The 25,299-nt window shown below is 59.0% G+C and overlaps 1 protein-coding gene across 1 annotated transcript in view; it reads left to right on the top strand.

The window, feature by feature from the left end:
* The window catches only part of DCHS1 (dachsous cadherin-related 1), a 57,510-nt gene extending 38,919 nt beyond the window's left edge, over positions 1 to 18,591 (top strand). The window contains exons 10-21 of the mRNA XM_068931001.1: positions 295 to 1,129; positions 1,462 to 1,701; positions 2,196 to 2,321; positions 2,631 to 2,840; positions 3,435 to 4,298; positions 4,781 to 4,894; positions 9,121 to 9,332; positions 9,504 to 9,658; positions 11,017 to 11,147; positions 11,664 to 11,950; positions 12,806 to 12,944; positions 13,206 to 18,591. Coding sequence (XP_068787102.1) covers positions 295 to 1,129; positions 1,462 to 1,701; positions 2,196 to 2,321; positions 2,631 to 2,840; positions 3,435 to 4,298; positions 4,781 to 4,894; positions 9,121 to 9,332; positions 9,504 to 9,658; positions 11,017 to 11,147; positions 11,664 to 11,950; positions 12,806 to 12,944; positions 13,206 to 15,823 — 5,931 coding nt within the window. The 3' untranslated portion in view covers positions 15,824 to 18,591. The remainder of the gene's footprint in view (positions 1 to 294; positions 1,130 to 1,461; positions 1,702 to 2,195; positions 2,322 to 2,630; positions 2,841 to 3,434; positions 4,299 to 4,780; positions 4,895 to 9,120; positions 9,333 to 9,503; positions 9,659 to 11,016; positions 11,148 to 11,663; positions 11,951 to 12,805; positions 12,945 to 13,205) is intronic.
* Positions 18,592 to 25,299: the final 6,708 nt, after the last annotated feature.

Raw genomic sequence — 25,299 nt, 5'->3', positions numbered from 1 at the left:
GCTGGTGTCTGTTTCCTTTGCAGGGTCTAACCCAGCCAGCAGCGCTCTCTCTGTTCTTACAAACCATAGCCCCCCCCCCCCCCCCCAGGTGAAGATTCTTTTTCATCCTGTCAAACCTGTACTTATTCTCAGTATGTCTTTCAGGTTCTTATTCATCTGTTAGGCTGCAAGGCCGGTGACCTTGCCTCCCTCCACCTGCTCTTTGCAGGCCACATGTCCAGCTGGCTCTCCAGCTGGCTCTCCAGTGTGTCCTCCTGTCATGTGGTACCCTCTCACTGCTCTCTCTCCTCACAGGTGCTGCCATCTTCCCGGGTGCTACCACGGCCTGATGCCACTGTGCTGACCCTGCACCCCCTCGAGGGGGTCAAGCCAGGGTCTGTGATCGGCTCAGTGGCCCCCCCAGATGCCCCTGTGCGGGGACAGCTGACCTACACGGTGGTAGGAGGTGGTGGGGATGGCACCTTTGTGGTCGACAGTGTGACAGGGGAGATCTATGCAGCCAGGGAACTGGACTATGAAGCTGGGGCACGGCACACGCTGCAGGTGAGCGCTGAGGACATGCAGTATGGTTATCCCTCCAGCCGGCTGGTGCTGGTACAGATCCACGTGCAGGACTGCAATGACCAGGCACCCACGTTTCCTGAAGACCCCATTACCATCGTGGTGCCTGAGAACACCCAGGCTGGCTCGTCCATCTTCACCTTCCAGGCACTGGACGGGGATGGCGTGGGTCCCAACAGCCAGGTGCGCTATGCCCTGCTGCGCCAGGAGCCACCCGGGGCCCCCTTCCAGCTTGACAGCCGCTCAGGGCTGCTGACCCTACGCGAGGGCCTTGACCGGGAGGCTGCTGCCTCCTTCCTCTTGGTGGTGGAGGCCATGGACCAGGCCCGCAATGTCAGTCAGCGCCGCTCGGCAGCTGTGACAGCCCGCGTGTTTGTGACTGATGAGAACGACAACACGCCTGTGTTCCTCTCGCCTGCTGCTGTCAGCATCATGGAGGACCAGCCGACTGGGTTTGTGGCTCTGCATGTGGTGGCCCAGGATGACGATTTGGGAGAGAACGGGCGTGTGAGCTACTCGTTGCGAGCAGGCAACAGTGACGGCCGCTTCCACCTCAATCCCAGCACTGGTGAGGGGTGCAGGGCAGGGGGACGGAGGGTGGGCGGCAGGGACACTGGGCATGTGGGACCAAGGAGGGTGCAGGGATACGTGGGGATGTGGCACAGCGCACGGGAGGAGACCATGGCCTGGGGAACACGATCACCCAAAGGTAAGAGAGCCTCGCAGGGTGCGGGGAGCCCTGAGCATAGCACCTGGCTGGCATGGTCCTGCCATTTTCTCTCAAGATGAGGCTGTCCCTGCCTCACCCCAGTGCCTGTGGCTTTGCAACTCTTCTGTCCTGGGAGTATTCTGCCCCTATGGGGTGTAGGTCCCAGCTCACCCCTCTCCCTGTGTCTGCAGGTGCACTCTCCATCGTGCGGGCTCTGAACCGGGAGGAGATGGGGCAGCACAACCTGACCGTGGTGGCCACAGACCACGGCTTCCCACGCCGCTCGGCCACACAGCTGCTCTCTGTGCTGGTCCTGGATGTCAACGACGAGGCTCCCATTTTTGAGAGGCCCGAGTACGAGGCACATGTCATGGAGAACTTGCCAGCTGGCAGCCCTGTGCTGCAGGTGCTGGCCACGGACCAGGACCTGGGTGAGGATGCAGGGCAAGGGTGAGCTGCCCAGTTTGGCCAGGGGCCCTTTTGGGGATGCAGCACCCAGGACAGGGTACACTCTGCTCCCCCCTTCCCCACTTCAGAGAGCCTGGGGAACCGGGGCGGGGGGGGGAGGGAATCATCACCTAGGCTGGAGGAGGAAAGAGAGGGGCTGATCCCTGGGGGAAACTGAGAATCAGGACAGGGACTGTGATTCCCTCTGCTCCTCGAGACAGTGGCCTGTTCCTTGTGCTGTTTCAAGGAGGTTTCTTGCCCCATCTTCCCTTCCAGAAACTGTGTTGTGTTGGGGCCTCCCCCCACCCCGCACTGCACATCTCTGCCCCCCGCTTTGCTAGGGGGTGAGATTGTCCTCTCCCACAATGTGTATCACCCCCGAGTGGGAAGCCTAGAAGGAGGGAGATGCAGGGCTCAGCCTAGTGAGAGGCTCTTGGGGGTGCTGCTGGGCTGCCCTCAAATGTACTCGTCCCTGCAGGTGCCAATGGGCAGGTGTCCTATGGGGGTCTCTCTGGAGGGCCATTCTCCATCCACCCACAGACGGGGCTTATTGTTACCACACAAGCACTGGACCGTGAGGAGCAGGAGCAGCATGTGGTGATGGGTACGGCTGTGCTGGTGCATGGGAGGGGTGCAGCAGGCATGGCGGGAGGGGGCAGGTAAGGAGCACGGAGGAGGTAGACGGGTGCTCTCTGCTGCTGGGGTAGGGCAGTATTGTGGGGGGAGAGGCCAGGTCAGGGGAAGTGACAGCATTTGTGGGGCATGCTTGGTTGTTGGGTGGGTGCAGCAGATGGGAAAGCCTGATCCCATGCCTGATGGCCCCTGCAGTTGTCTGGGCATGAGCATGTGGCAGCCTTGGCAATAGCTCTCAGCTAGTGGGGTACCCTGCAGTTCTCTTGCTGTGTCTCTGCAGTCTATGCCCGGGACGGTGGCCTGCCTCCCAACCTCTCCAAGGCAACTGTGCGGATCACAGTAGGGGATGAGAATGACCATGCACCGCACCTGGAGAGTGAGTCCTGCTCCCTTGAGGTTCCTGAGAACCAGAGCTGTGTGGCACTCTACACCCTGCGGGCCACCGATCCTGATGGAGGCGAGAACGGGCGCTTGGAGTACCACGTGGCAGGTGAGGAGCACAAGAACACAGGGAGCTCTGCAACTTCATCCATGGTTGTCAGTGAGGGCTATGCTCCCTGGGGCACCAGCGGCTCTGGGAAGCATCAGCTTCCTGTTCTGCCTCAGCTCTTTCCTGTTCCAAACCACAGGTGGCTGCTCCCTCCTCTCAGCCCTGTAGTTCCTTTGCTCCAATAAAGAGCACCCCAAGGTGTGGACAGGCTGCACTCGATGCTTACCCAGTCTCAGGCTGGTTCCCCAGGCTCAGGCTAGCTCCATACTCCTCTCTTGCCTGCTCTGGCCTGCTAAATTTACAGATTGCAAAGTGAGGTCTCTCTGCTGCTATCATGCCATGCCTTATCTGTGGGCTCCCTGTAGAAGCAGCCCTGACCTGTGAGCTGGTGGAATCAGTTCCTACACAAACCACTGGACCAAGGAGGTTTAATCCCTCTGGGGTCTTATATGGAACAGCTTACACCACCTTCCATGCCAGTTTGTGCTGGGATGAGCTTTGTGCTGTCCTCCCAAGGCAGCATAGGGCAGGTCTCTCCCTCTGCCCACCCCAAGTCATATTATACTTTCTTGCTGCTCCCTCTCTTTTGTCTAGATGGAGACCCTGGGCAGGATTTCAGCCTAGACCCTGTCTCTGGCATCCTCTCCACTGCACGTGCCCTCGACCGGGAACAAGTTGCTTCCTACAGCCTCACAGTGGTGGTGCAAGACCATGGCACGCCACCACGCAGTGCCACCATGTCAGTGAGCGTGCGGGTGCTGGACCTAAATGACAATGCACCTAGTTTTGCTCAGGCCACCTACACAGTGGAGGTGTCAGAGGACCTGCCCGTTGGCACCCTGGTGCTGCAGCTGGTCGCTCAGGATCCTGATGAGGGCACAAACGGGCAAGTCTCCTACTACCTGGGTAATGAGTCGCTGGGCATGTTCCAGGTGGAGCCACAGAGTGGGCGCATCACAAGTGCCCATGCCCTGGACCGGGAACGCCACCCCAGTTACAGCTTCCTGGCCAGGGCTGTGGACTCAGCACCATGGGAGCCCAAGAGCGCAGCCGTGCGTGTCACAGTCACAGTACGGGATGTCAATGACCATGCCCCTGCCTTCCTGCACAGCCCACTCACTGTCAACCTGTCCCGTCACACACCGCTCAAGCAGGTTGTGGCCACCATGAGGGCAGAGGACAGGGACGCAGGTGCCAATGCCTCCATCCTGTATCGCCTTGCCACCCCCAATCCTGCCTTTGCCATCAACTCCTACACGGGGGATATCCAACTGCTGCAGCCCCTTGGCTCGCTCAGCCAACGCCAGCGGACGCTCTTCATCCTGGCCACAGACCTGGGGCAGCCGGCACTCTCCTCCACTGGTGTGGTGGTGATCCACTTGCAGGAAGAGCCCTACCGAGGGCTGCGCTTTCCCCGGAGCACCAGCGAAGTGGCTCTGCCAGAGAACGCTGCCCCAGGTATCAGCTGGGCAGAGTGATCAGCAGGCTCTGGGATGAGACAGGATAGGGTGGCGGGGGAGAGTGGGTGCTGGGCAGCACAGTTGTGGGGAACTCAGGGAGCACTGCATGGTCTCAGGGGGCCCCATCATACCTTGGGGATACCCAGGGGACAACAGAGCCTGACGGTCCAAGATGTTGAGGGTGGTAATCCCTGGGGATTTGCTTTGGGGTGTTCAGGTCACTGTAGATGATCACAGGTGCATGGTGGTTCCTGAAAGGTCTCCAGGGTTCACAGACCGTAGCAGAGCTGTGAACAGACCCCAGGAGTCCTGGCTCCCAGCCCAAAGTTTTCCATGGGATCTCACTTCCCCTGGTGGCAGTGTCCCTGGGCAGAGCCATGTCCTCGTGGTACAGCACAAGCTGCCCACCCACCGCCCCACCTCTCTCTGCTGACTCTCCCGAGGCTCTGCCACCCCTTCACTCTGCTCCCTCCCTTCCAGGCACAGCAGTGGTGAGCATCCAAGCTATGCACACAGGGGGCTCGTCTGGGCGCATCACATACAGCATCGTCAGTGGCAACGAGAAGAATGCTTTCCTTATCCAGCCCAGTTCAGGTACAGCACCGGGACCACTTGGGGAAGCAGTTGGGGGGGGGGGGGGAGTCACTTGTGATCCGCCGATGCCCGCTAAGCTATCACAAAGCGCAGAGCGCAGGGACACAGTGTATACCTCTATACCAAACAATTAAATAGCCCTAGGACTTGGACCTGGGCATTGTCCTGTCATCATCGAGAGGTTGTGAGCAAAGCTCTAAGCACAGTTTTGTTCCCTGCTAACTAGACCTCTCATCAGAAATTCCGGGGCCAGTTCAGGAGTTAGCAGAGGCCAGGTATCATTGCCAAGAGGCAATCTGGGTGCAGCCCTTGCCTTAGATGGCAAGTTCAGCTGTACAACACATCCCATACTGTGGCCTCAGAGTCAGGCACCTGGACTGCCCACCTTCTCATGTGGCAACCATGACAACTTTCTCTGTACAATCCCAAAGGTGACAATAAATGAGGAACTGCTGTCCAGGGGGCATTTCAAAGGAAGCCCTCCCTCTGCGCCAAACTGCTCCCTGAGCAGTGATTGGATGTTGGTGCTTGTGAGCGTCTGATAACCCTGGGAAGACCACTGAGGCAGATCATAGGGTGCTGCCCAGTGATCCTGGACAAGCTGGGGTCACGTGCACCATGAGCTTCAAAAGGAAGCCTTTGAAGGGCTGTGCATCCCTTGACTTCAGGGAAGGCCAGGCTGAGGGTAGGGTGAGGAGTGCCTTGCTGTGAGACTGGTGCTTGTCCTGTAGTTCGGCAGGGACTGGGATATGAAAAAAGTCAGTCCTCAGAACTCAGCGGTCAAGCTGGAATTTTCCTGTGAAAACCTTGTTCTCCTGTGGCCTGCCAGGCAGCTGGGGCTGGGACAGGGTCCCAGGCTATTAGAGCTCATTCAAGTCAGGGCACCTGTGCCCTCTTCAGCCCATGGCCACTGTGCCGGCCCTGCGAGCAATCCATGGCACCGCACGCAACCCTTTGGCTCCCTGATTAACCACTGGCCACTGCAAGTGGCCCATGGGCACAGTGATAAACACTTAGATGTGCACATGTTCCCACAGGAAGCCACAGTCATCATGGCAGCCCACAGCCACCACCCATTCCCTCAGCTTCCGCACAGGCATCCTCAGCACCATGGTGTCACTGCGAGCCACTTGCAGCCCCATGCTGCTGCCACAAGTGAGCCTCAGCATGGGCATTGGGAGCACGGGGGAGAGGCCAGCTGAGGACACCACATCCTGGGGAGGAGATTCCAGCCCCCTGTTGCGACACAGCCCCACTGGGCCCTCAGGAGCCTGACCCACAGCTGCAGACATCCTGCTACAGCCATGAGCAACCCCACAGGGTCTGCCCCACGAGACTGCCTGCATCCCATAGGGCCTAATGCTACCTCAGATTAAGCAATGTCCATGCCCTGACCGTGACTCCTCCATCACCCAGCACCTACTAGCACCTCAACAGAGCCGCCCCTATGGCTGAACTGAACTCAGGAGCCTGCTGATACTCTGCAGTTCCTGAAACCAGAGCCAAATGGCAGCGCAGACAGGCTCACGGGGCACTTTGACCCAGGTCTTGCCCCAGACTGAGCTGTGGAGGGCTGCTATTCCCAGGGCTGATACCTGCCTGCTTTCGATCCCAGGGATTTCTACCCGTGAAGGACCAGCCTTCACACACCACCAGAGGAATGTGTCTGCCTCAAGCTGCTGTTCAGAAGTGAGCGTTTGGTAGCTGTGGAGCTGGCCTGGAGCTGATAGGTCCATGAAGTGCAGGAAGGGCTGACCGGGTAGCACCTTGGCCAATCTTTTCTGGTCCCTGAGCTAGCAGCCACCATGCTCCCACGTGCAGCCAGGCCTCTTGGCTGATGCCTGAATGGCTGCAGTCATGACCCAGGGGTGAAGGCAGCCCCAAGCAATGCCCCGGCTGCCCACAGGGCCACCAGAGCTATGCCTTGTCCCCTGTGCCTGGTTCAGAGGTGGGCTGTGTGACAATAGCAGCTGTTTGGGGGCCCCTGAGCAGACATAGTCCAAAGAGGCTGTTGCAAACACTGTAACCACTGCAGCAGATCAGAGCTAAATCCCTGTGCAGACGACACAGCCAAGACAGACCTGGCAGAGCCCCTCTCCTCTCCCCTTCTTTTCTACTCTGGTCTGCAGTAAGGCCCTGTGCACCAGGATCTTGCATGGGAGGATGAGAGCCGGTGAGGGGAGTCATGCTTGTCTCTGTTGTCCTGGGTAGCATGAGCAGGACTCTGCCACATTGCAGGGCTGTGGCACTGATCTGTGTGGCACGCTGTGAGGCTCTGCTGCAGGGAGGCCTGACCTGGTCACAGAATGGCATCCCCCATGTCCTCGCTGTGATCCCTGTCCCTTCATGTCCTTCCACCCTGTCTCTGCTCAGACTGTGCCTGCCAACAGTTCCCAAGACACCCTGGCCATGTCCTGGCTGCGCCTTGGTTGCTGTGGCAATGTCACTTCATCTCAGTGAGGAGACATTTCCCTCTGGCGGAGTGCCCAGAATACAAGGTTATTCCTTTAAAATGTGTCCTTCCTTGAGTCCCATTTGTCCGTCTGTGAGACACTGCCCTGCTTTCTCCCAAGGTGAAGGGCTGCGTGCTGCGACTGGGTATGGTTCACTGAAGCACTGCAGCAAGGGGGCTGGCACAGCATGGCATGGCACAGAGCAGCTCTCTTGCCCTGCGCCAGCTGCTGGGCAGTGTCACAGTGGGCCCTGTCCCTTTGGCCCTGCTCTGACAGTGGGCCAGTTTGTGACTGTGCTAAGCTGTCTCCAGGCTTGTCTCCTCTCCAGAGAGGACTAGCGGTGGTGCCCACAGGAGCTGTGTGAGAGCTTATCATGGGAAAGGAGCCCTCACCCACTGTGTTGCAGACTGAAGTGTCTGCTGTGGGCAAGGCAAGAGCAGGGAAAGTCTTGGGAGCATCTTCAGCCTCATGCCATTTTGCCTCAGGCTCTGCTGCTCCTGTCCCAGGTAGGAACAGCCCTTCAAAGGGAGGACTGTGTTGACTGCTTTCCTTGTATGTGCTCTGGGCCAAGCCGGCTCTGGAATCAAGGCCTTCTCCAGCAGCCAAATGGTACCAGAGGCACAAGGGACTACAGCCGGCTCCCAGCCCTCAGGTTGCAGGAGGTGAGGACACAGCTGTTCTCCAGAGGAGCTATAATCTGCATTTTTCCATTCCTAGCTGTATGGCCTGGTTTCAGCTGTATTTATCTGCACTTATGTTATCAGGCAAAGCTGGCAGCAGAGCTCTTATGCAGGATCCAAGCTTGTCTGAGGCCACAAAGCTGTTCCACATGCCCAGTACTTGCATCCCTGTTGGCTGACTAGTTCACCTAGCGGTTGCATGTAGAGGCTGAAATGGACTTGAGACTCTGCAGGACCCCCCAAGATAGAGATTTAGCAACAAGAGCACGGTGCCTCCTCATTATGTTTGGATGCATCGCTGTGGGAACGCTGCCAATCATTTTGGTGTACCTTTTTGGATGAGAAAGCAAGACCTTCTTATTATGAGATGCCAGGCACAGGAGGATAACAATAAGATGAATAGCTATCTGTCCGCAGGCTACTAGCAGGCCACAGTGTCTCTACAGGGATTTGACCAAGCCTAGACTAGTAGCTCCAGTTAGATGACTGGCTTGGAGCTTGATAACCTTACTTGGGAATATGGGATTTGACGTGGGACAGTTCTTTTTTAAACTGGCTATACCTCAGATGATGTCTCCAGTGGGAGAACTACTACATACTTTATGTAAGGGGAAGCTGACCGTTCTGGGCAATGCATTGGCTAGTTTGGACAGGACATGAGTCATTCACAAGGCACTAGCATGCAGAACTAAGAATCAAGAGGTCTGTGAGTTCCCCTGGGGTACCCAGGCAAACACTCCCCTTGGGCCTGGGAAAGGGAGTGACTTGTGGTGGTGAGCAGAGCCTGATTCTGAGCAATCTGCTGAGCCTGCATCGGCAGACTAGCTCTTAGCTGCTTTCTGCACATCTCTGTTTTGAACTGCAGGATTTATCATCCAGGGCAGCTTGTTGGGGCTGATCAGAAGGCTATCAACTTGGAAAGAGTTTGGAGGAGCTCAGTATATTTTTCTGTGTATTTGGGAATGGACGGATGAGTGGAGGGATGGACTGAGTGCAGGGGGACAAAAGAGATGAGGGATGGATGTGGTGGTGCATTGCTCACCCCCTCTTCCCCTCCCCCCCCCAAAACATCCTGCTGTTTCCCCGCTCCCAGGTGCCATCTCAGTTCAGGACTCCAGCAGCCTGGATTTCGAGGCCAGCCCCCGGCTGCGCCTTGTGGTTCAGGCAGAGACAACAGCTTCCTTCGGCTTTATGGCCATAAACCTTAACCTGCAAGACGTGAATGACAACCTGCCACGCTTCCAGCTGCAGAACTACGTGGCCTTCATCTGGGAGTCACAGAGCTATGACTCCCCAGTCATCCAGGTAGCACTGGGGGCATAAACAGGGACACCTGGGCCCTCAGCCTGCCCCTTATGAGGTGAAGAGGCGGGGGCTGTGCTGAGGGCCAGGGCTGGGATCTATGGATCTGTAGGTCTAGCCTGCAGTGCTCTGATTTGCGATGCTCCACAACTACTGCTGAATGTGGCTTTGCAGGTCCTGGCAGATGATTTGGATCAGGGGGCGAATGGGCAGGTGACTTATGCCATCAACCAGTCCCTGCCAATGACAGGCTTGTACCACATCGATCCTCAGACCGGCACTATCACTACAGCTGCCATCCTGGACAGGGAGATCTGGTCCCAGACCCGGTGAGTGGGGCCAGACCAACTTGTGCCACAGATATGAGGGGGTCATAGCTATTGAGCAGCATCCCCAAGGCTGCAGAGGATCCTCTGATACTTGCTGCCACCCAAAGCTGTTTCCACCCTATCTGTAAAATGCTTTTGCCAAACAGCAGCGAAAACTAGGGCTTAGTGGAAACATGGGTAGCAAATGGACCCGAGGGCATGACAGATGGCCGTGAGATGAGCCAGTGCTCTGTTCAGCCCAATCTCAGCAAATATGAGACGGTTACGGGGGGGGGCAGTGGACTGCTTTGAATGGCTGCATCCATTCCCTTTCCTGCCTCCTTAATCCAGACCATATATACACAAGTCTCTTCCCACTCCCACACATGGCACCTTCCTACCCTATCATACCTTCCAGGAGCTGCGCACTGTCTTGCAAGTCTTCCTGCATTCAGCCCAGGTCCTCTGGACCCTTCACCACATGCTCTAGGCATCCTGCAGCCATTCCAGCCACATGCATTTAAGATAAGAGCACACACTACATACAGTGAATTCAGGTCCTTCCCCACCCTCTTACACATGCATGGTCCAGATACAGGGCACAACTGCCGCCACTCCACCCCAGGTTATGTTCCCTCCCTCCGCCAAACACTGATGTCTGTACAACTCTTTGCCCTCTTCCCAGGCATGGGGAGGCTTAGGGCAATTATTTCACTCACATGCCCATCACCTTTCCACACATACAGAGCCTCCATGCGCTCCCTAACACCCAGATATGCTCCAAATGCAGTGACCCATCTCCCTGCATCCTCCAAGACGCTCTGTCTGCAGTGCCACACACCCATTCAATACTGCTGCCCCTTGCACAGACTGTAAATGCTATGGGTGTGTCCACAGCCTGCCTCACAAATGCTCCCAACCACACAAGGGTTGTCCCATGTGCATGCACCAGGGGCTGTGCATGCAACCAATACCCACCACATGATCCAGACATGGTGCCCACATCCACTGCCCACTTGCATGTGCCAGGTGCTGGGCACAAACCCACTGCCCTCCAAACATGCTCCAGATGTGCATCTATCTGCTGCCTCTCCACCCTCCCCATGTTGTGCACACATCCATCACTGCCCTACACATGCACTCCAGATGCTGTGCACACATCCATTCCCCCAAACATTATAGATGTTGTGCACACATCTGCTACCACGTGTACACACTTCAGATTCTGCACATGCATGCAATGCCCCCCCCCCCGCAACGTTCCAGATGCTGCGCGTGCATGCATTGCTCCTCACGCTTGCGGACACTCGTCTGTGAACCTTGCGGGCAGATGCCGAGTCCTGCCTGTGCTGATGCTGTGCCCTTGTGCTTGCCCACAGTTTGGTGATAACGGCGATGGACAGAGGGATGCCTCCTCTTGTGGGCTCTGCCACACTGACTGTTGTGGTGATGGACATCAACGACAACAGCCCCACCATCCCCTTGCCCTGGGAGGTGCGGGTTCCAGAGAGTAAGTGCATCTCAGCCCCATGAAATGACGTGGGCTGCATAGTGGAGGAGTGGAGGCCCAACAGAGGCCTATGGGGGGAGGGGGGAGAAACCCCCCAAAGAGGCCTAGCCCTTCCCTTACCAGGGCCTGGCTCATGCTGACCTTACTGGCTGAACTCCCCCTGCCCTTAGGCATTGACCCGTCTGGGGTGGCCTGGGGCTGGGGATGCACAGCCCCTGTGCTGCAGCCATGTCCTGAGGAAGCTTGCTGCAGTTCCCACTCATCTTCAGCTGCTGTCTGTGCTATAGCAGCTCTATCTGCACATGCCTGCTCTCTGCCCACAGCTTACATGTCCTTTCCCCATAATGTCCTCAACCTGCCCTAAGTAGCCCCTGGGAGCCGTCCCTTCACCCCTAACATCTCCCTGTTGTCCTCAGTGCTGCCATCTCTGGGTTGAACTGGTTTCCCCCCGGGGTGAGCCTTGCCTTGTCCTCTTCAAAGAGACAGGGCACTTGCTAATGCCTTGCTTCTTCCTAGACACGCTACTGGGCACCCAGATAGCCCAGCTGACAGGGAATGATGTGGACTCAGGCCCCACGCTCTCCTATACACTTGTGCTGGATGGTGATGCCATGGGCACCTTCAGTGTGCTGCGGTACGGGGGACACATCGCCCTGACAGGACCACTGGACTATGAACAGCGCAGCCACTACACCCTCACCCTGCGTGCCTCTGACACCCGCCACGAGACCGAGGCCAACCTGACCATCGTTGTGGAGGATGTGAACGACAACGCACCAACTTTCAGCCAGGGCTTCTACCAGGTACTGTGCACACATGCACCTGAGCATGCATATGCCAGGCAGTGCAGGCTTTCCTTGCCCAAACCCTTCTGATACTCCTGCAGCACTGCCTGGCATGGCCCACCTGGCCTTACGAGGGCTGCCCGAGCAAAGGTCCCCATGGAGATGGGTCTGAGCCCCTGTCTTCTAGGGCCTCACACCCCCACATCCTACTGCCCCTCATACTGTCTCTGCAGCGCGGACAGGAGGCTGAGGCCAGGCACACAGCACTGCTATCAGCAGCTGCAGGCCTGCACAGCTGCATGCAGACCATCCTTGGAGGAACAATGGGAAAGCCAGAATCAGTGGGAGATGTGTCATGACCTGGACAAGTGTTTCTGGCCTGGGTCCCCCCAGGCCTGTCACTGGGCAAAAGCCAACCAGTGCAATGGGATGCATCTCTGGAGCAGAGATACAGGAAACTGGGAAGCAGGTCTACTTCTGCATTTGGTCTCAGCAAGAAACACTGTTGGCTATCGCTTCCCATTTTGGTGGCCACAGTTTTAAAAAGGATGTTGAAAGCTGTTCAGAAATGAAGCCACTGAAGCACTTGAGGGGTGGGAGAAGACTGAGCAGTGGACTATTGTCTGTTTGCAAGTACTCTCTATCTATCTGGCACACCAAAAAGATAAAGGGTGTTTTGATTTGTGTAAATTACCTTTTGTGGAGAAAATAGCAACTATTAGAGTTCTTTAGTCTAGTAGAGAAAGGTAAAGGATCAGTAACTGGAAGCTGAAGCTGGTCAGAAGTCACACCTGCGAGGCTGGGTGCTGTGCGTGTGGGGCAGGCCCCCTTAGTGTTCCAGGGAGTGCTGACCATGGCTCCATCTTCCTCCAGGTGACGTTGCCAGAACACACACCTGCTGGCAGCACCATTCTCACCATCAGCGCCACCGACCCGGACTCGGGCAGCAATGGGGATGTCACCTACCACTTGGCCATGCCCAGCCCTGACGTCGCCATCGACCCCAGCAACGGTGCGTGGGGTGGGCTGCTGTGCAGGGCCCATGCTATGGGTTGCTCTGATGGTACCTGTGGAGGGAGGTGCTCCTGTGCTGGCCTGGGGTGCAGCTCCTCACTATGCAGCTATCTAGGGCAGCTGGTGAGGCAAACATGGTGGTGGCCAATGAGCCTCCCCACTGCAGCATCCTGGATGCCCATCCCTCCAGCCAATATCCCTGATACCTTGCATAGCTCCCTGCTGGCCCCGTACTGACCCTGGCTCTGTGCCCTCACAGGGACCCTGTTCACCATCCGGCAGATGGAGTTCGATGCCAGCCAGCCCACTTTGGACCTGGTAGTGGAGGCCCGCGACTGTGGCTCACCCAGCCTCTCAGCCTGGGCCACGGTGCAGCTCCAGGTGCTGGATGTAAATGACCACAGCCCCAGCTTCCAGGCGCCACGCTACAACACCAGCATCCCTGAGGACCTGCGCCCAGGAACCACAGTGCTGATGCTGGAGGCAGGCGACGCGGACCTCTCCCGGGAAAATGCTGGCTTTGACTACACCATTGTCAGTGGCAACGGTGGCAATGCTTTCCAGGTGGAGAGCCGGGTGGCCTGGGCTGGGGGGCATCTCCGCACACAGGGTGCCTTGGTGCTTGTGGAGCCCTTGGACTTTGAGGCCATCCCACTCTACAACCTCACCGTGGCGGCCTCCGACCGGGGCCTGCCACAGCGCAGTGCCACAGTGCCTGTGCTCATCACTGTGCAGGACATCAACGACAACCCGCCTGTGTTTGCCCGAGCTGAGTACCGCACAGCAGTGAGTGAGAGCGCACCCCCTGGCACAGAGCTGCTGCGTGTGGTGGCTCAGGATGCTGATTCGGGGCCCCGCGGCCGCGTGCGCTACACCATCAGCTCAGGCGACCAGCATGGGATCTTCCAACTTCATGAGAGCACGGGGGCCCTGTGCCTGGCACGGCCCCTGGATCGAGAGGCCCAGGCGCTGCATGCCCTTGTGGTGCAGGCCACAGATGGGCCGGGGGAGCACTTTGCATTGGTGCCTGTAGCCATTGAGGTGAAGGATGTCAACGATAACAAGCCCTACTTCCCAGTGGAGGTGCTGAGCGCCAGCATGCGGGAGAACCTGCCACCTGGCACGCTGGTCACCACCCTCCGTGCTGTCGATGCGGACACCGGCATCTTTGGGGAGCTGCGGTATGCAGTGCTGGAGCAGCCGGTGGGGGACCCTGGCGTGGCAGAGGGCTGGGATGCGTTCGCCATCAACAGCAGCTCTGGGGAGCTGCGCTCACGCCTCACCTTTGACTATGAACGGGCCAAGGCCTTCCAGCTCCTGGTCAGGGCCACCGATGCTGGCAATGCCTCTGCCACTGTGACTGTGCGGGTGCTGGTGACAGGGGAGGATGAGTATGACCCCATCTTCCTCAGCCCCTCCTTCAGCTTTGAGGTCCCTGAGGGTGCCCGCAAAGGACAGAGCATCGGACGGGTGCTGGCAACGGACGAGGATGAGGGGGCCGATGGTGTCGTGCTGTACTCCCTTGCAAAGCCCTCACCTTACTTTGCTGTCAACCAAACCACAGGCACCATCTACCTGCGCATGGACAGCCAACCCCAGGCCGGGGCTGGGCGTGCCAAGAGGGAGCCACGTGAGATGAGCCTGGAGGTGCAGGCACGCAGCCCCCTGCCCGCCTCCCGCTCGGCCTCCACGCAGGTCACCATCGACGTCACGCACACATCCTTTGGCCTGGCCCCAGACCTCAACCTGCTGCTGGTGGTGGCCGTGGCAGCTTCGCTAGGCGTTGTGGTGGTGCTGGCTGCCGTGGCCATCGTGCTGGCACTGGTCCGCTCCCGCCACCGCCGGGGGCACAAGAAGCCAGAAGGGGATGGGCAGCTGGGCCGCACACAGAGCAGTTCCCTGCAGAAGCTCGGCCGTGAGGAGCCGACGCTGCCCGGGGGCGAGCACATTTACCACCAGGCCCTGCCGGGGTACGGGGGTGAGCCAGCAGGGCCCTACACGCGGGGTGGCTCCCTGGACCCCTCGCACTCCAGCGGCCGAGGCTCTGCTGAGGCTGCTGAGGATGATGAGATCCGGATGATTAATGAGTACCCGCGTGTGGCCAGCATCACAGCCTCCATGCAGGAGCACATCTCCGCCCGTGGCCCTGACTCCGGCATCCAGCAAGATGCTGACCAGCTCTCTGACATCTCCTGCGAGCCGGCCGCCCTGGAAAGCGCCCAGTGGTTCAAGAGCAAGAAGGGCTCAGGGCTGCTGCTGCCAGGGCAGCCCCCGCAGCTGTATCGCGAGGACGGGGGAGGCAGCGCCTTCCTGGGCGTGCGCTGCGGCCTCAGCGTCTCCTCCCAGCCCCAGGACTACGCCTTCCCCGAGGACGGCAAGCCCTCCGTGGAGGGCTCGCTCACCGCTATCGTGGCCAGCGACGAGGAACTCCGCGGCAGCTACAACTGGGATTACCTGCTGAACTGGTGCCCCCAGTTCCAGCCGCTGGCCAGCGTCTTCACAGAGATTGCCCGCCTCAAGGATGAGAGCTCCCTGCGCAAGCCCTTCCCAGCCAAGCCCAAGGCAGAGCCCAAGCCCCGCATCGACCCCCCGCCCCTCATCACCTCGGTGGCCCACCCAGGTGCCAAGTCCGTGCCTCCCAAGCCGCCGGCGGGCAGGACCTTCCCGCACCCATCCTCCCTGCGCCGCTCGCCCATCAGCCACGAAGGCTCCATCTCGTCCTCCGCCATGTCTCCCAGCTTCTCCCCCTCGCTGTCCCCGCTGGCTGCTCGCTCCCCTGTGGTCTCGCCCTTCGGCATCTCGCAGGGGCCCTCTGCCTCCACCATCAGTGCCGAGCACTCGCTGGAGCCCCCTGAGGAGGCTGAGCTCAGGATTTAGCCCTGGGCCCCGTGGACTCCCCCGCCCCTGCGGCCATGGGGCTGGGAGCAGGGCCACAGCCAGGGCTGCTCTGCACAGGTGCTGAGCCCGCTGTCCCAGCACCTTGCCTGGCCCAGGGCCCCCATGGGCCATGGGTTCCCTGGCCTCTGGGGCTGTTGGTTCCCATCGCTCCCTGAGGGCTGGCAGATACAGTGCTAGTTTTGATGCCCTGTGGACTGCTGATCCTAGCACCAGCACCCCAAGGCCGTGGTTCCTTGTACTGTTCATGGTGCCCCAGATCAGCAACAGGTGTGACTTTCCTTCATGGTACTCTGCTCCGAGGAGCTGGGAGCAGCTGGGTGCTCCAGCCTGGCCGACTGCAGACCTTCCTCCTCTCTGGCCCCTGCCCCAGCAGGCAGCAGCCTGGGTGCAGCAGGAGGCTGGGCCGTCCCTGCTGAGCCAGGACCTGGCCCCTTCCCGCAGGGCCTGCGGGCCGGGGAGCCATCCCAGGGCAGGGCAGGGCTACGCTGCCCAGCCAGCACAGCCGCAGCAGCCTGCCCTGCTGCCTGTGGGGCCGTGGATGACGGATCCCGCTTCCTTACGTGGGGCATCCCAACACAGCTGGGGGGTGAGGAAAGGGCCATGTCAACTGTCTGCTTCCCTGTCCACAACTGGGAGAGCAGGGAAGAATCCTCTGGGATCCTCCAAGCCCTTCCACCTCCCACCACTGCACATGCCCCCTGTAAGGGATCTCCCTCCCAGGGCTGCCAGGAAGCCCTGTTCCTCAGGACCCCGCACAGAAGCCCCTTTCCCAGAGAAGCCATGCCCATCAGCCAGGAGCCCATCCCAGCTGCAAGCTGGCTGGGGGCACTGGGGCGATGCAGCTCAGGCAGGCTGGGGTTGTCAAGGAGATGCTTCCTGGGTGGGGTGGGGATGTTGGGGCAATGCTGCCCAGGCAGGCTGGGGATATTGGGGCAATGCAGCCCGGGCAGGCTGGGGATGTTGAGGAGATGCTTCCTGGGTGGGCTGGGGATGTTGGGGAGATGCTGCCTGGGTGCATGGGCTGACTGGGGATGTCAGGGGCAGTGCTGCCCGAGTGTGCAGGCTGGCTGGGGTGTCGGGCTGATGCTGTACAACAGGGCTGGGAGGAGCAGCAGCACAAGGGCTGTATCAGCCAGCCCCAAGCCAGCCTGGCTCCTGGGAAGGCAGCGAGGTGGCTGCTCATCAAAACCAGCCAGCAACCCAGGCGTTGCCACCCACCCTGGCTCTGTCTGCCCCAGACTTGACAGCCAGACTCCGCCACAGGGGAGCAAGCGGCAGGGTGCCTCCAAAAGCCATGTGGCCTCAGGCTGCCACGGTGGGGGCAGCATGGTATCTGGCAGCCACAGCATAAGATGGTGGATGACAAGCCTCCCCCCAGGGCCTTGCAGTGTGATGGGTGCATGAGGACTGGCTGGGACATCCCCAAAATGTAGAGGGTGCCATAGCCCCTGCCCGCAGGCTCCAGGCTGCTGCCTGGGGCTGCTCCACACTGCTCCTTCCCTCTGGGTTGTGAGCATGGGACGGAGCCGCATGTCCCTGGGGCTGGTCCCCATCCCCATGCTAGTGCCGCTCACACAGGCAGCCTCGCACTGGCGCTGCACTGTCTGGGGCTAGCTGGCCCTGCAGCTGGCAAGTACACGTGGTGGAGCTGCACTCATGCATGGCACCACGCCAGGGGGGCCGTCCGGTGCCTGCAGCTGCTGCCTGCAGCTGGGAGGCTTGTGGCCACCGGGACCTGCATGAAGCTGTGGTGCAGGAGCACCACGGCAGCATGTGGTAGCACTGGGGGGCACCGAACTGTCTGAGAAGGGGGGGTTGGGGCTATTCAAGCTGTTTGGGAATTTCCTTCATAGTACACCCTGCTTCCTCCTAGCTTCAGCTGAAATCTGTCAGCACCATAGCTGTCATCCCATCCCCAAATGTTTTATCACAGCAACCAAGACCCACCACTTTTGCCCACTCCCCTCTGTTATTTCCAGCTCAGAGCCATCTGTCACTGCCACCCCATCTCTATCAGCATTTCAGCCCCAAACCTCTCCATGTGCATGCCACAGCCCCCAGCCTAGCCCGTGCCACAGGCATCCCCGTGCCATCGGCATCCCCATGCCGCCAGCGTCCCCTCACCACAGCTGTCCCCACGCCATGGCTGTCCCCTCACCGTCACTGTCTCCATGCTGCTGGTGCATTGCTGTGCCCTGGTCCCGCGGTGCCGGTGGCCACGGGAGCTGCCGGGGCGCAAGGCAGCACTGCGGGATGGGGTCCGCAGGAGCAACGGTGGCGCCGGGGGGCCGTGGCGAGACCGCGCCTGCTGGGGCGCAGCGGAGGGCTGGGGCTGTGCACGGGTGGCCGAGCGGGCCCTGGGCAGGGCGACCGGCCCCTTTCCTGGCCGAGCCCCCACGGGCTGGGCAGCCACGCGGCTCTGCTCCGTACACTTGGGGCAGGGCACCGAAGGGCTGTCCCCATGAGCCCCGTGGGGGGTCGGACGTGTGGGGGCCATGCTCTGGGCCGGTGGACACAGCCACGGGCTGCCCAGCCCAGCCGGGAGCCAAGCCTCCAGTTATTTATTTTTACACATTGTACTACGATTCCTGTTTTCTACTTTGTTTGTACCTTTTGTATCGTGTCTCGCTGAGCTGCATGTATTGGGCGCTGCTCGTCGGCCTGCACGCCGGGCCGTGCCAGCACGGCCTGGACCCAAGTGCCAACTTCTCAAAGAAATGCCTTAATAAACCACACTTGTTTGTACAGAGGTGGGCATCGTCATTGTTGCTGGACGCGCGTGCCGTGCCAACACTGTGGCCTGCCGGTGCTGGGGGAGGCGCTGCTGGAGCAGGGGGCTGGCTCAGGCCCTGTGGGGCTCGCTGGACCGTGATGTGCTCTGCTCGCAGGCCCCCAGGTGGGGTCCACACCTGCACTTGGCTCTGGGCACTTGCCTGGGCAGCAACACAGCCGGCTGACACACGAGATGCAGGTATTTCAGCCTCGAGCACGGTGAAGGACGTGAAGAGCCTGAGCACAGCGTGGCTGGCCCAGCCCAGATACCCCAACTCCTCTGGCAGTGCACGGAGGAGCTGCACGGGGTAGCTGCAGGGGCTGCGCTGCACACACATTGCTGCGCTGCATGTGCATTGCCCTGCATGGCCCTGGCTCGGCCTCTGCCCAGCCACATTTGTGACTGCACCAAACAGGCTGCCCCTGTTCGAGGCGGCTGAATCTGGCAGCCAACAAAGCTGAGGTTGCCCCCACTCTGTGCCCCAGGTCTGCCAGTAGGGTAGCTGAGTGTGTATTCCCAGTGGGCACATACACAAACACACACGTGCAATCCACACACACACATCACAGAATGGCTGAGGTTGGAAGGGACCTCTGGAGATCATCTAGTCCAACCTCCCTGCTCAAGCAGGGTTATCTAGGGCCAGCTGCCCAGAACTCTGTGCAGATAGCTTTTGAATATCTCCAGAGAAGGAGACGCCACAACCTCTCTGGGCAACCTGTGCCAGTGCTCTGTTACCCTCACAAGGAAATAAGTCTTTCCTCATGTTCAGCCAGACCTTCCTGTGTTTCAGTTTGTGCCCGATGCTTCTCTTCCTATCGCTGGGCACCACTGAGAACAGTCTGGCCCCATCCTTTTGACACTCCCCCTTCAGATACTTCTATATGTTGATAAGATCCCTCCTGAGCCTTCTCTTCTCCAGACTGAACAGGCCCAGCTCCCTCAGCCTTTCTTCAGAGGAGAGATGCTCCAGTCCCCTCATCCTCTTTGTAGCCCTCCGCTGGACTCTCTCCAGTAGGGCCATGTCTCTCTTGTGCTGGGGGGCCCAGAATTGGACACAGTACCCCAGGTGAGGCCTCCCCAGGGCTGAGGACAGGGGCAGGATCACCTCCCTCAACCTGCTGGCAACACTCTGCCTAATGCACCCCAGGAGACCATTGGCCTTCTTGGCCACAAGGGCACACTGCTGACTCATGCTTCACTTGTTGTCCACCAACACTCCCAGGTCCTTCTCTGTAGAGCTGCTTTCCAGCAGGTCAACCCCCAGCCTGTACTGGTGCCTGCATGGGCTTATTCCTCCCTAGGGGCAGGACCCTGCACTTGCCTTGGTTGAACTGCAGCAGGTTCCTCTCCGCCCACCTCTCCAGCCTGTCCACGTCCCTCTGAATGGCAGCACAGTCTTCTGGTGTGTCAGCCACTCCTCCCAGTTTAGTATCATCAGCCAACTTCCTGAGGGTGCACTCTGTCCCTTCCTCCAGGTCATGGATGAATACCTTGAACAAGACTGGACCCAGGACTCACCCCTGGGGGACACCGCTAGCTACAGGCCTCCAACTAGACTCTGCACCACTGACCACAACCCTCTGAGCTCGGCCATCCAGCCAGTTCTCAGTCCACCTCACCGTCCACTCATCTACGGATGGGATGGGAGACAGTGTCAAAAGCCTTGCTGAAGGCCAGGGAGACACCATCCACTGCTCTGCCCTCGTCTACCCAGCCAGTCATTCCATCAGAGAAGGCTATCAGGTTGGTGAAGCATGATTTCCCTTTGGTGGATCCATGCTGACTACTCCTGATCACCTTCTTGTCCTCCACATGCTTAGTGATGACCTCCAGGAGGAGCTGCTCCATCACCTTTCCAGGGATGGAGGTGAGGCTGACAGGCCTGTAGTTTCCTGGCTCCTCCTTCCGGCCCTTTTGGAAGACTGGGGTGACATGGGCTTTCTTCCAGTCCTCAGGCACCTCTCCTGTTCTCCAGGACCTTTCCAAGGTGATGGAGAGTGGCCTAGCGATAACATCCGCCAGCTCCCTCAGCACTCGTGGGTGCATCCCATCGGGGCCCATGGATTTATGGATGTCAAGTTTGGACAAAAGATCTCTAACCTGATCCTCCTCAACCAAGAGAGAGTCTTCCTTTCTCCAGACTCTCTCTCTTGTCCCCAGGGTCTGGAATCCCTGAGGACTGGCCTTAGCAGTGAAGACTGAAGCAAAGGCAGCATTCAATAACTCTGCCTTCTCTATATCCTTTGTTACCAGGGCACCCACCCCATTCAGCAGCGGGCCCACATTTTCCCTAGTCTCCCTTTTGCTATTGATGTATTTGAAGAAGCCCTTCTTGTTGTCCTTGACATCCCTTGCCAGATTGAATTCCAAATGGGCCTTAGCCTTCCTTGTCGCATCCCTGCACACTTTGACAACATCCCTGTATTCCTCCCAAGTGGCCTGTCCCCTTTTCCACATTCTGTAGACTTCCTTCTTCTGTTGGAGTTTTGCCAGGAGTTCCTTGCTCATCCATGCAGGTCTCCTGCCCTCTTTGCTCGACTTCTTACTCAGGGGGATGTACCGATCTTGAGCCTGGAGGAGGTGATACTTGAATATTAACCAGCTCTCCTGGATCCCCCTTCCTTCTAGGGCCCTACCCCATGAGATTCCCCTAAGTAGGTCCCCGAAGAGGCCAAAGTTAGCGCTCCTGAAGTCCAGCGTTGCAATCCTACTCATTGCCCTGCTCCCTCCTCGTAGGAGCCTGAACTCCACCATCTCATGGTCACTGCAGCCAAGGCTGCCCCCAACCTTCACATCTCCAACTAGACCTTCTTTGTTCGTTAGTACAAGGTCTAGCATTGCACCTCTCCTCGTTGGCGTCTCCATCACCTGGGTCAAGAAATTATCATCAATGCTTTGCAGGAACCTCTTTGACTGTTTGTGCCTAGCTGTGCTCTCTTTCCAGCAGATGTCAGGGTGGTTGAAGTCTCCCATGAGAACCAAGGTCTGTGATCGTGAGGCTACTTCCAGCTGTCTGTAGAAGGCCTCATCGACAACTTCCTCCTGATCAGGGGGCCTGTAGTAAACCCCCACAACAGTGTCAGCCACGTTAGCCTGCCCTTTAATCCTTACCCATAGGCTCTCAACTTGCTCTTCATCCACTCCGAGGCAGAGCTCCAAATATGCATGTGTGTCAGGGAGTGAGTCAATGGGAGGATTTGGCTACTGAAGGGACCCGGCCAGCTGCTGGCAGGACTGTGGAGTCTGGGGGGGGTTGACTGAAACACCTCTGTGTGTGTGCATGTGGGTGCATGGCAGCCGGAGAGGAGAGGCTCCACAGGCCATTTACTGGGTAGACTGGGTATCACTGAGGCATCTATAGCATGTCTGTGCTTGTGCTGTTGTATAATGGGCAGGGGGGGTGTCTCAGTTCTGGGTCCAGTCTTGTTCAACTTATCGATGGCCTGGATGAAGGAGCAGAATGCACCCTCAGGAAGTTGGCTGATGATACTAAACTGGGAGGAGTGGCTGACACACCAGAAGGCTGTGCTGCCATTCAGAGGGACGTGGACAGGCTGGAGAGGTGGGCGGAGAGGAACCTGCTGCAGTTCAACCAAGGCAAGTGCAGGGTCCTGCCCCTAGGGAGGAATAAGCCCATGCAGGCACCAGTACAGGCTGGGGGTTGACCTGCTGGAAAGCAGCTCTACAGAGAAGGACCTGGGAGTGTTGGTGGACAACAAGTGAAGCATGAGTCAGCAATGTGCCCTTGTGGCCAAGAAGGCCAATGGTCTCCTGGGGTGCATTAGGCAGAGTGTTGCCAGCAGGTCGAGGGAGGTGATCCTGCCCCTGTCCTCAGCCCTGGGGAGGCCTCACCTGGGGTACTGTGTCCAATTCTGGGCCCCCCAGCACAAGAGAGACATGGCCCTACTGGAGAGAGTCCAGCGGAGGGCTACAAAGAGGATGAGGGGACTGGAGCATCTCTCCTCTGAAGAAAGGCTGAGGGAGCTGGGCCTGTTTAGCTTGGAGAAGAGAAGACTGAGAGGGGATCTCATCAATGTGTACAAGTATCTGGAGGGAGGGTGTCGAGAGGATGGGGCCAGCCTCTTCTCCGTGGTGCCCAGCGACAGGACAAGAGGCAACGGGCACAAACTGAACCACAGGAAGTTCCACCTGAAGCTGAGAATAAACTTCTTCCCTGTGAGGGTGACAGAGCCCTGGCACAGGTTGCCCAGAGAGGTAGTGGAGTCTCCTTTGCTGGAGATCTTCAAAACCCATCTGGATGTGATCCTGGGCAGTGTGCTCTAGGTGACCCTGCTTGAGCAGGGAGGTTGGACTAGCTGATCTCCAGAGGTCCCTTCCAACCTAAACCATTATGTGATTCTGTGATTCTGTGATTCCTGGCTCCCAAGGTGCTGAACCTACTTGCTGGCAAATCCAGGATGGTGCTTGCTAGTGATGGCACAGTGACCTGAGCACCCTCACTTCCACCGGTGCTGGCACCCCTGGCTCGCCAGTCCCTGCAACTTGTGGTCCTGCTCCCATTGCTGGCACTACCACACACACGCACACAGCATACAGTCCCCTCACCATGGAAAATAGTTAGAAATAGAGTTTAGTAGAAGACAGGAGAGACCGTGGTGATCAGGGCCGGATGTGGCCAGGCAAGCATACTGACCAACACCCTGCTTACAGGTGACCAGCCTCTGTCATCCCTTCATCCCTCTCTTTTCCCTTTCTTGTTCCTCTCCAAGCCACTTTGATCCCTGCCGTAGTTCCTCCCCTGAATATCCTGTAATAAATCTTGTGCAATCCCCAAATGGTCTGCACTGCATCCCACAGTGTGTCCCACACCCCAAAGCAGTAGCCCCTCGGTCTGCAGGATGCTCTGAGCTGCTTGCATTGACTCATTTTGAAGGTGCCACTGGTGGACCACAGGCTGCTGGCTCTCCTGGGACAGCTGGGGGGGGGGGGCAGGGAAGGGTGTCAAGGGCCCCCTGCCCACCACTGTTCCTCTGTGCTCCTTTATAATGTGACCTGACATTGTCTGTCTCCTGCTTGGCCCAGCGCCAGCTGCGTGTCTGGCGCTCCACAGCTGAGACCAAGAGGGTTCTTGGCCAGCGGAAAGGACCTCACTGACACCATTCTCCTCCACCGGCACAGCCTGAGCCTGGGCAGTCCTGGCTGCCTCAAGGAGGTGGGTAGGTCCTGGGGCACACTTGCAGGAGCAGCACCCGAGAAAGCCCAGGGCGTGCAGGGTGCCAGGGAGCTGGGCCAGGAGGTCCCGCTCCACCCAGGATACCCTGACGGCTTCACTAGATGCTCCAGCTCTCTGCTCCCTGCCTGCTGCAAACCAGCCCAGCAGACTAACAGCAGATGCTTGTTAGAGTAATTAGCTCTGTCAGAGCACCCTAATCTTTGCTGGCCAGACAGATCCAGGAAATAATCTCCTGCAAATCTCATCCCACTTAAAATCCTGCCCAAAGCTGTAACCAGCTGGACAGCTGGGTGGGCTGCAGCTCTCCAGCAGCACACCCTGCCCAGCACCCTGGCCAACGCGCGTCGTGGCTGAGCAGCAGTAAGTCCCCTTGGCCCGCAGCTGCAGCCACTGGGCCGACGCCATATGGAGACGGGGCCTGGCTGGGGCGTGGGATGGTGGGGGTGTGGGAGTGGGGGTCTGGGACACCGCATACACGGCGAGGTGGCGGCAGGCCGGGGTGAGAGCTGGGACGCGGCGAGGATCTGGCAGCTGGGTGTGGGGCTGGGGAGCAGTGAGCGCTGTGTGTCTGGGGTTGCAGCGCGGCCAGGCAGGGCATGGGTGTAGGGATGGCATGCTGCCCAGCAGCTGCTCGGGCCCCACACACCTCCCCACACATCCTGAGCGCCTCTGTCCCTTTCCTTTAGGGCAGTGGGAAGGGACAGCCCACAGGACCAGCTCCAGCTGGGCAGAGCCCTGCTTTGGACCACCCGTGTGCATTAGGACAGGGCGACTTCCAGCCCCGACAGACAGCTGCCGCCACATAGCTCAGGAGCCCTCCCATGGCACAGTGAAAAGCTCTTTGCACCAAGGTGGAGGGACAAGGCTCGGATGGGGGCTGGGGGATGCCAGGTTGTTCCTCTGAAGCCTCTCAGCAGCACTGGGTCTCGCCCCCTACAAGGCTGCCCTGCACCTCCCATGCTCTGCACACCCAGCCCCTCCCCTGCATTCCCAGCTGCCGTCTCCCCGCATAGCTCCCCTGCGAGCACCCCTGGCCCTGCAGAGCTCAACTGCGCAGCTTCAGGCGGGCAACCAGCTCCAGCTGCTGCAAACCACACAGCGCCGCATGCATGGAAACTCTGCGTGGCCCACATGTGCTTCCAATTGCGGGGACCAGAAATGCCCTGGGGCTCTGCTCAGGCACTCACGCTATGAGTAGCACCCGAATGGGAGTGCTGGCATCCCACAAGAAAGGGGAACGGGATGGGGGGGGGGGGTCCTAGAGGACAGCAGAGTTGGCCTTGGTGCAGGGGAGAGGGAGCCAATGGAATGCACCTTGGAGACTGGACAGGGGCTTGGGGAGCCCAGGGAGTATGGGCTGAAGTCCCAGGGTCAGCGAGACGCCGATAGTGGCTCTATAAACAGGGAAGATGCCAGGTGTGCCCCACCGGGTCTCCTGGCTGCCTCCCTGCACCCACAGGGAGCAGGGCTGAAGGTCTGCAACAG

Source organism: Struthio camelus, chromosome 1 (assembly GCF_040807025.1).
Source record: "Struthio camelus isolate bStrCam1 chromosome 1, bStrCam1.hap1, whole genome shotgun sequence".
NCBI lineage: Eukaryota > Metazoa > Chordata > Aves > Struthioniformes > Struthionidae > Struthio > Struthio camelus.
Note: the sequence above shows the minus strand (reverse complement) of the source record. Positions and strands in the feature narration are given on the sequence as shown.